We start from the raw sequence: 11350 nt of genomic DNA, 5'->3' as shown, positions 1-11350 counted from the left end.
TTGGCCAGCGCCTGGCGTAGCCGGGCTCGGCAGCTTGAGCTTTCTCCGGCTTTCTCCAGACTCCGCGGCCAGTAGTTTGCGGCATCCGGAGGAGCAGCAGCAGCAGTAGCGGCGGCGGCTGGCGCAGCGCGGAGACGGACGAGCGGGCACAGACGGCAGCACAGCTCCCGTGCACCATGCCTGGCTTGCCCGGGAGGCACTGGCACCCGCGTCCCTAGCCCAGCGCTGGCCCTTGGCGCGTTGCGCTCCGCAGCATTCCGGCTGAGCGATTTCATCCGAAATCCTAAACCTCCTACCCCAAACCCATTGCCTCCTGCTTGCTCATACTCCACACTCACACTCCCCACACCACACACTCACTCTTCCTCTCTCTCTCACACATTCACACACAGCCCGAGACAGACAGAGAAAGCGAGACAGACCTCCCGAGTGCGCGAGCGCCCGGGAGGGAGGGAGCCCAACGCAGCGCGGCCAGCGCCTCTCCGGGAAGATGAAATCAAGACGCTCCTGCAAGTAAACTTCGGCGGCGACAAAATCGTCGACTGTGGCAGCTGCTGAGGCGGACCCCAGCGACGTGCAACTGAGCTAGGAGGGCTTCCTCCCGCGGCAGCGGCGGCGGCGGCGGCGGCGGACCTTGGAGCGACACCCCAGCCCAAACGGAGAGAGGAGAAGCACCCGGTACCCACGGCGGCGGCCCCGCCTCTCCTGGCCGGTACTGTTGTTGCCTCCCCTTCCCTCTTCCCCATTCCCCGCCACCCCCGGCCATTAGAAAGACCGGGGCTTTGATTTTCTTGGACAAATTGCCATCTCCCCGTTTCCACAAACTTGACGTGGAGGGTCGGGCTGCGTTGTTAACTTTGATTTCCTAGACGAAAACGCCCGCAGACCCTCAACTGCTCTGTGGGGGGAACTCCGCTCCCACCTCGGATCCTGGACAGACGCGCCCCCAAGCCCTTCGAAGCCAGCCTTAGCGCGAAGGAGCGCGCTCAAGCTCTGGCAGCCTCTCTCCCCTCCCCCTTCCTCTGCTGGCCCCGGGACCGCCATCCGACTCAACCCTATAACCGGGTGCCCGCGGCGCTTGCCAGTAACTGACTCCCGTCTGCGACACCCCCTTTCTCCCGAACAGGCCTCGAAGAGGCCAGTGTGGCCCCCCCAGACCCCGGAGGGCGCATTCCAAGCGGGTACTCTCTCCGCAGTGAACTGGGAGCGCTGGGGGGAGGTCTTTGCGCATGCCAGGTGCACAGACAGCGAGTTCGCCAGCCTCAGTGCCGGTGCGCCGCGGCGGGCCGGGCAGTGCCTGAAAGGCTGCGCCTCCTCCGCCGTCTTTACCTTCGCCTCAAGTACTGTCCGGACTCAGCGGTGCGTCCTCCAGGCCGCGCAGACGCCGCCCGACCCGCAGCCCTGGGCGGCTGCCGACAGTCGCGCCCGGCTAACTTTGAAGGGGTAAAACTGAGTAGCCGGGCTGGAGGGAGGGGGCTCGGGGCCGCGCGGCGCTCCCTTGGCCCCTCGGAGCCCCCGGGGCCCCCGCGAGCCCCCGCCGCGTCCGCCGCAACCTCAGCATTGGAGCCGCCGCGGGTGTCCCCCGCGCGCCGCCGGGCCGCCCTGGGCGGGACTCCTCCCGCGGCCTCCGGGGCCACGGGGCGCGCGCAACAGGCGGCCCGAGCCGGCGGGAAGCTGGAGCGCCGACGGCGTCGGTCTCGGAGGGGTGTGGAGAGGCGAGGCCAGGCAGAGCCCCGTGCAGCCATGGAGTCGCTCCTGCTGCCGGTGCTGCTGCTGCTGGCCATACTGTGGACGCAGGCTGCCGCCCTCATTAACCTCAAGTACTCGGTAGAAGAGGAGCAGCGCGCCGGGACGGTGATTGCCAACGTGGCCAAAGACGCGCGAGAGGCGGGCTTCGCGCTGGACCCCCGGCAGGCTTCAGCCTTTCGCGTGGTGTCCAACTCGGCTCCACACCTAGTGGACATCAATCCCAGCTCTGGCCTGCTGGTCACCAAGCAGAAGATTGACCGTGATCTGCTGTGCCGCCAGAGCCCCAAGTGCATCATCTCGCTCGAGGTCATGTCCAGCTCAATGGAAATCTGCGTGATAAAGGTGGAGATCAAGGACCTGAACGACAATGCGCCCAGTTTCCCGGCAGCCCAGATCGAGCTGGAGATCTCGGAGGCAGCCAGCCCTGGCACGCGCATCCCGCTGGACAGCGCTTACGATCCAGACTCAGGAAGCTTTGGCGTGCAGACTTACGAGCTCACGCCCAACGAGCTGTTCGGCCTGGAGATCAAGACGCGCGGCGACGGCTCGCGCTTTGCCGAACTCGTGGTGGAAAAGAGCCTGGACCGCGAGACGCAGTCGCACTACAGCTTCCGAATCACTGCGCTAGACGGTGGCGACCCGCCGCGCCTGGGCACCGTTGGCCTTAGTATCAAGGTGACCGACTCCAATGACAACAACCCGGTGTTTAGCGAGTCCACCTACGCGGTGAGCGTGCCAGAAAACTCGCCTCCCAACACACCCGTCATCCGCCTCAACGCCAGCGATCCAGACGAGGGCACCAACGGCCAGGTGGTCTACTCCTTCTATGGCTACGTCAACGACCGCACGCGCGAGCTCTTTCAGATCGACCCGCACAGTGGCCTGGTCACTGTCACTGGCGCTTTAGACTACGAAGAGGGGCACGTGTACGAACTGGACGTGCAGGCTAAGGACTTGGGGCCCAATTCCATCCCGGCACACTGCAAGGTCACCGTCAGCGTGCTGGACACCAATGACAATCCGCCGGTCATCAACCTGCTGTCAGTCAACAGTGAGCTTGTGGAGGTCAGCGAGAGCGCCCCCCCGGGCTACGTGATCGCCTTGGTGCGGGTGTCTGATCGCGACTCAGGCCTCAATGGACGTGTGCAGTGCCGTTTGCTGGGCAATGTGCCCTTTCGACTGCAGGAATATGAGAGCTTCTCCACTATTCTGGTGGACGGACGGCTGGACCGCGAGCAGCACGACCAATACAACCTCACAATTCAGGCACGCGACGGCGGCGTGCCCATGCTGCAGAGTGCCAAGTCCTTTACCGTGCTCATCACTGACGAAAATGACAACCACCCGCACTTTTCCAAGCCCTACTACCAGGTCATTGTGCAGGAGAACAACACTCCTGGCGCCTATCTGCTCTCTGTGTCTGCTCGCGACCCCGACCTGGGTCTCAACGGCAGTGTCTCCTACCAGATCGTGCCGTCGCAGGTGCGGGACATGCCTGTCTTCACCTATGTCTCCATCAATCCCAACTCAGGTGACATCTACGCGCTGCGATCCTTTAACCACGAGCAGACCAAGGCGTTCGAATTCAAGGTGCTGGCCAAGGACGGCGGCCTTCCCTCACTGCAAAGCAACGCTACGGTGCGGGTCATCATCCTCGACGTCAACGACAACACCCCGGTCATCACAGCCCCACCTCTGATTAACGGCACTGCCGAGGTCTACATACCCCGCAACTCTGGCATAGGCTACCTGGTGACTGTTGTCAAGGCAGAAGACTACGATGAGGGCGAAAATGGCCGAGTCACCTACGACATGACCGAGGGCGACCGCGGCTTCTTTGAAATAGACCAGGTCAATGGCGAAGTCAGAACCACCCGCACCTTCGGGGAGAGCTCCAAGTCCTCCTATGAGCTTATCGTGGTGGCTCACGACCATGGCAAGACATCTCTCTCTGCCTCTGCTCTCGTCCTAATCTACTTGTCCCCTGCTCTCGATGCCCAAGAGTCAATGGGCTCTGTGAACTTGTCCTTGATTTTTATTATTGCCCTGGGCTCCATTGCGGGCATCCTCTTTGTAACTATGATCTTCGTGGCAATCAAGTGCAAGCGAGACAACAAAGAGATCCGGACCTACAACTGCAGGTAAAGCCAAGTTTTCTTTCTTTGTCTTGGATGAATAAGGTGTGTTTATCTGTGTCTCTGTGTGAAAATCTGGTGCTTTTGTTTCCTACTTAAATGCATGCAGCATACTTGCAGTGCTTCTTTTTGTAGGGTGAAAAGTTTGTGACAGTCCAAGTTGATCAATTCTTTTGATCTGACAATTTGCTGGAAGACAATCATTTAGTGTTTGAATGGATTCTGTCACATAGTGATGGTGAGCAGAAAAGCAATTATCATTTTAAAATTTGCATAGCTGTCTCCATGAAGTTATGGTAGGAAAAACAGAGGGGGGCGGGGAGAGAGAGAGAGAGAGAGAGAGAGAGATTGTTCATATTTTTAGGAAAACCACCAACTACCACAACTTGGTGTCTGGGGCACGGTGTTTTTGGGACAGGTACTGAATGAAAGGAGAGGGAGTGTTGGCAGCTACCCTGTCTTGTTGCAGTGATGAACTCTGGAGAGAGACTGGGAGTGGGAGTGTAAGATGGGAAAGGGAGATGAGGGGGAGGAGAGAACAGGAGTGTGTGGAGATGCAGGTGATTAGTGGTTTTTAGTTTACTCTTGGCTTGTTTTTTATCTAGTCCCCAAACATCTGGCTATATAAAGTGAAATTCTATCAGGCATCTGTATGTTTTCAAATATCTGGTTGGTTGGTAGTGTGGAGACCAAACATCCCAATGAGGAACAAGACTTTGCATCCAGATGTTTCAGTAAAAATAGCAATCTTCTAGAGTTGATGATGCTTTCCTCTAATGTGAGACTGTGTTGTGGCATTAAGATCTGGTTCCTACCAGTGGATGTCACTGTGGGCTATTGTGTTACAGTTTCTCTTGAAGTGTGTGAAGGATGTGTGTGTGTCTGTGTGTGTATGGGGGGGGGAGGGAGAGAGAGAGGGATAGAAGGGGAAGGAGAAGGGAGAAGAGAAGAAACACAGTATTTTTAAAAAAGATTTCCTGATAAGCACATTAGAAGGTCTTACTGAAGCCCTTTCTTACATTTGGATAGAGCACATAAGTCTAAGCATTTCTAGAATCCTAGAATCCAATTTAGGATAATACATGACATTTTTTTTCCAGCAGTGTCTCATCGAAACAGTTGAAAAAAGTTGTTTCTTTAGTTTGCTGAAAATGAATGATGCTGCTATTTACAACCAAGGTGTGTGTGTGCTTTCAACACACCTACACATCAGTGTGTCTTTTGTGCTATTTGTGTCTGCATGTTAATCAGTCAAAATATGTTCCTGTAGGTTCAGTTTGTATTTGACACCGTCTGAAATGCACACTTCTGTGAATCAGAGCCCCCTGAATATGTAACAGCCATGCAATTATTGTTTCCCTTTTACTATTCTCCGCGTTACACAAGTTAGTAGACAAATGCTAACCACACATGAATATCAATCAGGTGCCATAAAAGAGCAGCTGCAATGCCTCATAAATGCTTTAATCCTGTTACTAGTGAAATGGCCATGACTTTTCTTTCCTTCAGCACCAAGTCATTTCAGATGGGAGAAATGGAAATTAATATTGCTCTTACCTTTCAAACCTGTGACTGCTAGTGGCGATTTTTATAGGAGAAAAATGTGGGGTCAATAAAATTTTATTTATATGGAGATAATTATGGAGAGGACTCTTTTTAAGCCATCTTCTCAGCATAAAGTAAATGCATAAGATCCTTTCCTTGATGAAAAAGAAATCAGCTTGAAATAAAGATATTGAAGGCTTTGCCACCTCTTGGTGATGTATGACTAGAAGTGAGAGCCCTTTCTGAGAACTTGCCAAGGAGATGATTAAACAGGAGGAGAGCATCTGAATATTGAAAAAAAAAAAAAAAAAAAGAGTAAATCTCAGTGCTCTCCAACTTCACCCAAATGTGTATTTTGTGAAGCGCTCTGTTTCCTGTGATGGTTTGGGATTAATGAAGTACAGTATAATTAAATAATTGGTTAATACAGAAAGGGCTGCACAATGAATGCTTCAGCTGAATAATTTGATGGGGCATTGCCAAAGTTACTCATCTTGGGTAAACAAAATGATTAAAATTTCCCATTGATTCTGTAAACAGATTAGAATAGAAAATCAACCTTAGTACTAGGGTTTTGGGGATTTTATCTGCTCCCAAACCCCAGTAGTACCAGTTTGCCATCACTGCAAATCTTCCTGAGCACAGAGCGAAGGGGTGAGGGGAACTCAATTGCTTAGCTCTAGGTAGATCCTGGGGACAGAGCAAGAATTTGCCTCTGTAGATGTGTAGTCTCCCTATCTGCTCAGACTTTTTAGAAACCTAAAGTTCAGGAGCGTGTCTTTCCATGTGATTAGGCAGAGGTTTCTTTTTCTAAGCCTCCGCAGAACCTCTTCCTGAAATGCATTCATTTATGAGACTTGCGAGATGATCTGCAATTGCTGCTTGAATTGGGCTCCCTTTTTGTATTCAGACAATTAGCTTTGTCGAGTGAGAATAAGGCACAGTCTTTCCCTTGTAAAGATCAACCTGTATTACTTATTAACCCTATTGTTTTGCTGATTATTGCCCAGAAATCGAATTTCCAAAAAATAAACTGAATCATTATGTGCAAAGTAATAAATGACTTTGAGAATCTGGCTACATTTAAATGTATTTCTTTTGACAAGTCTCTTAATGCTTGGTGTCTTTGGTGCACGTTGCTGGGTCTGTGTCAGTGTTAATTAAATTGAGCTCTTTATGTTCCAGTTGCAGCACAGCTGCTTGTAGGTACACCTGAATGGAGAAGGATGCTGAATGCACTAACCTTTAAATTCCTTTGCAGTAATTGTTTAACCATCACTTGTCTCCTCGGCTGTTTTATAAAAGGACAAAACAGCAAGTGTCTGCATTGCATCTCGGTTTCTCCCATTAGCGAGGAGCAAGACAAAAAGACAGAGGAGAAAGTGAGCCTAAGGGGAAAGAGGTAAAAAGGCATTTCCCCTCATTTAAATGGGTTTGGCTATTAGATTTTTCTAGGAGAGGAGGGGGTCGGGGGGAGAGTAAAAGGGAACCGGGCTAGGGCAGGGAGGAGGGTGTGGAGGAGACGCGAAAGAATGGGGTCTGATCTCCTACCCCAGTCCAAAACTGATCGAGTGAGTCATAGAGGAAGCTGATTGAGGGCGTGTGCCACATGGCAAATGCCTGGAGGAACTGGCAAGGGGGTGGGGGCGGGTATTTTTTATTTTCCTCTATCTCCTCTTTGGTGACTTGCTTTGTATTTCACCTAGGAGTTCCTTTTGGTTCCAGGGAAGCTCCAGATTTGAGCATTTTCATGCTTTCTCTCCCATAGGCTCAACTTTCCCTGTCCCCCAACCCGTGCTCACAGGCCACTCACAATGAAAAATTCCAAATCCAAAGTATAGAAACTTTTTTAGGGGGGGTTGGTGGGAGGTTACTACGTTTAATATGAAAAGTTTATGGCCCTCAGCTTGTTTTCCCTTGTAAAAAGCACAGGGAGAAACCCGATGATGTAATGCACCAGAATAAGGAGCTGGAGCGGAGATGGGGTGCAACCCTCTGGGGTGCTTAATGTTTATTAATCAGTGCATGATTTGGGAGGGTGTTAGTGATTCATGCTGCCTTTTCTGTCACATAGAATTGCTGAGTACTCCTATGGGCATCAAAAGAAATCAAGCAAGAAGAAAAAAATCAGTAAGAATGACATCCGCCTGGTACCCCGGGATGTGGAGGAGACAGACAAGATGAACGTTGTCAGTTGCTCTTCCCTGACCTCCTCCCTCAACTATTTTGACTACCACCAGCAGACGCTGCCCCTGGGCTGCCGCCGCTCTGAGAGCACTTTCCTGAATGTGGAGAACCAGAATACCCGCAACACCAGTGCTAACCACATCTACCATCACTCTTTCAACAGCCAGGGGCCCCAGCAGCCTGACCTGATTATCAACGGTGTGCCTCTGCCTGAGGTGAGTGCAGCTAAGTGGCTCTGTGAGGTTCTCCCAGGTCTCCTTCTTTAGCTGCTCGCTGGATACCATAAGCTGCTGTGCTGGCACATCCCCTGGCAGGGGTGGGGAGAATTTCTCGGCTTATGCCCATTTTCATACTAAGGGTTTGCTATCAGTGCTTCTTGGAGCAAAAGGTAACCCAACATACTGGGCCTTTGTGTAGGTATGGGTATTGGAATTGGTAACTCAAAGAGTCTGAGCCCTTGAAATCATTATCCTGGCATAACTCAAGTTTGCTCCACCTGTTGCAAATATAGCATGCTTGACAGCCAGCAGTACCAGTATGCCAGTAAAGTGGCTTAGAAAGAGTCATCAAGTAGTGTTGAAAATGGATGAAACCCTCTAATGCCCTGGGACCAATTTTCCAGTGTGAGAGTGATTCAGCCTCCTAAAGACCCCATTTGCTTTTTCTTTCGTCACATCACTGTTCTCTAGCATTTTGGTGAGAGAATATGGATAGGCTGGTTAAAGGGAGGCAAAGCAAAAAAATTAAAAAGCCACTTTGCCATTTCTTAGCAGTTCTAGTGGTAACATTTGATGGTTGAGGAGATTGAAACTGTCATTATTGCTGAAAATTTAAGAATTAGTTGGCTGGTTGCAGTGGCTCACACCTGTAATCCCAGTACTTTGAGAGGCCGAGGCAGGAGAATCGGTTGAGCCTGGAATTCCAGACCAGCTTGCCAGCCTGGGCAATATAGTGAGACCTCGTCTCTAACAACGAAAAAAAAAAAGAGTAAGAATAAGAATAAGAATTATCTATGCATTTGAGTGAGCTCTGTTTCTTTCTCTTCACTGGGAATGAATGTATTTAAGTAGAATTTTTTTTTTTTTTTTTTTTGAGATGGAGTTTCTCTTGTTGTCCAGGCTAGAGTGCAATGGCACGATGTTGGCTCACCGCAACCTCCACCTCCCGGCTTCAAGCAATTCTCCTGCCCCAGCCTCCAGAGTAGCTGGGATTATAGGCATGCGCCACCACGCCCAGCTAATTTTGTATTTTTAGTAGAGGCGGGGTTTCACCATGTTGGTCAGGCTGGTCTCAAACTCCTGACTGCAGGTGATCCTCCCACCTCGGCCTCCCAAAGTGCTGGGATTACAGGCATGAGCCACTGCACCGGGCTTAAGTAGAAATATTTTTTAAAATGTGATGTGGTCAGATGTTTGCTGGCTATTGAAATATTTTAGGGCAGTAGAGTGGTATATGGATGATGGCTGGTGGGTGGCTGGGTGGAAGGCTATAAGTAACATTTCTTAAGTTGATTTCATTTTTCCATGAATTGCTTAAGTCCCTCTTTGGTTAGAAATCTGATGCACTGGGAGGCATATGTCCTCTTCCAAGCTACCAGCGAAAAGAATACTGCATACTTGGAGAGCACTTTCACATCTTTCAAAGCACCTTCCCAAATATTGTTTCGTTTGATCCTCACAATCAGGTATCTTGATAGGTTGCCCTTCAGTAGATGATGAAACAGAGGTCCAGAGATGCTAAGGGACTTACTCAGACTCACAAAGCTGGTCATCAAGAGAGGGAGGACCAGACTGAAGGACTCTATACTGCCTGGCAAATGTGATTTCAGTGACACCTTCCTGCCTTAAAAGTAATTCAGCCTGACATACCCAGGCTATGATGCATACATAAAATGGCCTCATAGTATTTGTGTCAATTTCGTAGGATAAAGGGTCTTAGGACCACTTACATTGATTGCTTCTTCTAGTTCCTGAACAATAATTCCCATCAGAATTAATGGGGCCAAACAGCAGTGCTTTTGATGAGTAACTGATGGTATTCTGCCAGCAACAAAAGCACCAATATTTTCAATTTATAACTCTATAAATAAGGATTTTTTGAAAGTCCAGTATTGTGCTAGGTAAACTCAGTTATAATTATTAATGTCAGTGAATACTACTAAGGCCTAGGCCATAGACTACTTACAAGACTACTTGTGGATCACCAATAGCTCAGCAATAGAAAGTGAGAGGTAGTGGTGTGTAGTGGAATCAGATTGATCATGATTTTGAATCCAGGAATCACTGCTTGCTGTGGAACATAAGACTCTGTTTCTTTATCTACAAAATGGGCACACCTGTCATGCAAAGTTGTTCCAAGGAATATGACTTGTGTAGTGTAGTAGGTTCAACTCATTGGTGTCCCCAAAATAGTAGACCTCTTCACTATACAGTTGGAGAATCAGTGTTACAATGGCTTGCACTACTGATTGTGTCTCCCTAGGCACTTGTAACCAAAGAGGAATTTAGGCTGCTTCTATATAGATACATCCTACAAAGTATTATGGCCATACTACTCATATTGATCATTTAAACAATAGAGGTGAAAGATGCCAAAGTTGTGGGTTCAGTTGTTCACAAGTAACGGCACTGTTACTTGTGGAGATGGACAAAAGGGTTGAATCCCGAGGACTTGGTGATCACTTAGGCAATCAATTCAAGGCACTAGAGAAATGTGAGTTCTGGTGTCTATGAAATAGATGGAGAGGACAGAAAACATATGACGACATCTGATTGGTTTACCTAAGACTTAGTATCATTTCTGGGATTCTTCCATGGGCTGAATGAAACAAAATATTGCTTCAATTATTTAGAAAAGCCGTTTAAAATCTCAGTTCTGATCCTGTCTCTGACTCACAAAGCCAGATGCTTTTCCTTGGTTAACAAAATTACACAGTTTTGGTGTGTACAGCTGGTCATGGCCAAGACAGTGTGTACTAGACATAGTGAGGTTGTGTGTATTTCTAATATTCAGTCCCTCCTGGAGAGTTCAACTGGCAAACCCATTCAGAAAGGAGAGAGGCCCACTTACAGCCGAATACAGACCAGGCCATTTAACCTGAATCAGTCACAATGCCCTGCGTAGGGAAAATGACACTTCTTTTCTTTTATACCAAAGGCCACTGGACTCGGTGGAATACTTAGGTCCAATGAAATCTATAGAAGAGCAGGGATGATTGATTTGTTCATTCAACTGATATTTGTTGAGCCTACTCTTTGTAAGGCACTACTCTAGGCTCTGGCGTTAGAGAGATGAAAAAGACAAGAAATGCACATTCTAAAGTGTGAGACAAGTAAATAGGTGATTTGCAATATAGAGTAATAAATGCTAATATAGGGTGCAATGGGACATTCTCCATTGCTAGGATAATAACATTTTGATATATTTCCTACATTATCTTTATATTTTCCTAATTAATTAATTAATCCATTCAAGAAAGCAACATTTATTAAGCAATTATAGCATAGAATGATAAGTGCTATGATGTGGCAAATATAAGATTCTATAGAAATTTCTCTATATTATGTTACTTACATTGTTCTTTATATTATTTCATTAAACCATTCTTTCATTTGTTCATTAATTTATCCCATTAGCAGTTATTATACATTTAGAATGTGCCAGATAATGTACTACTTCCCGGGGATCAAAAATAATAAAACACTTGTTTCTTGAACCCAGGGAGCTTACAGAAA

At 48.7% G+C, this 11350-nt stretch overlaps 1 protein-coding gene across 4 annotated transcripts in view; it reads left to right on the top strand.

Annotated features, from left to right (window-relative positions):
- The first annotated feature begins 762 nt into the window (after window positions 1-762).
- PCDH19 (protocadherin 19) overlaps window positions 763-11350 on the top strand; it is a 117279-nt gene continuing 106691 nt past the window's right edge. For 2 of the 4 annotated variants that reach the window (XM_008962737.4, XM_003810383.5), the window contains exons 1-2: window positions 763-3890; window positions 7504-7831. In XM_008962737.4, coding sequence (XP_008960985.1) covers window positions 1744-3890; window positions 7504-7831 — 2475 coding nt within the window. In that variant the 5' untranslated portion in view covers window positions 763-1743. Of the gene's footprint in view, window positions 3891-6690; window positions 6832-7503; window positions 7832-11350 lie in introns of all 4 variants that reach the window. The other 2 variants (XM_003810384.5, XM_057301067.2) reach the window with 2 other exon arrangements.

The sequence above is a fragment of the Pan paniscus genome, chromosome X, assembly GCF_029289425.2.
Source record: "Pan paniscus chromosome X, NHGRI_mPanPan1-v2.0_pri, whole genome shotgun sequence".
NCBI lineage: Eukaryota > Metazoa > Chordata > Mammalia > Primates > Hominidae > Pan > Pan paniscus.
The sequence above is the reverse complement of the archived record's forward strand: the minus strand, read 5'-3'. Positions and strand labels throughout refer to the sequence as shown.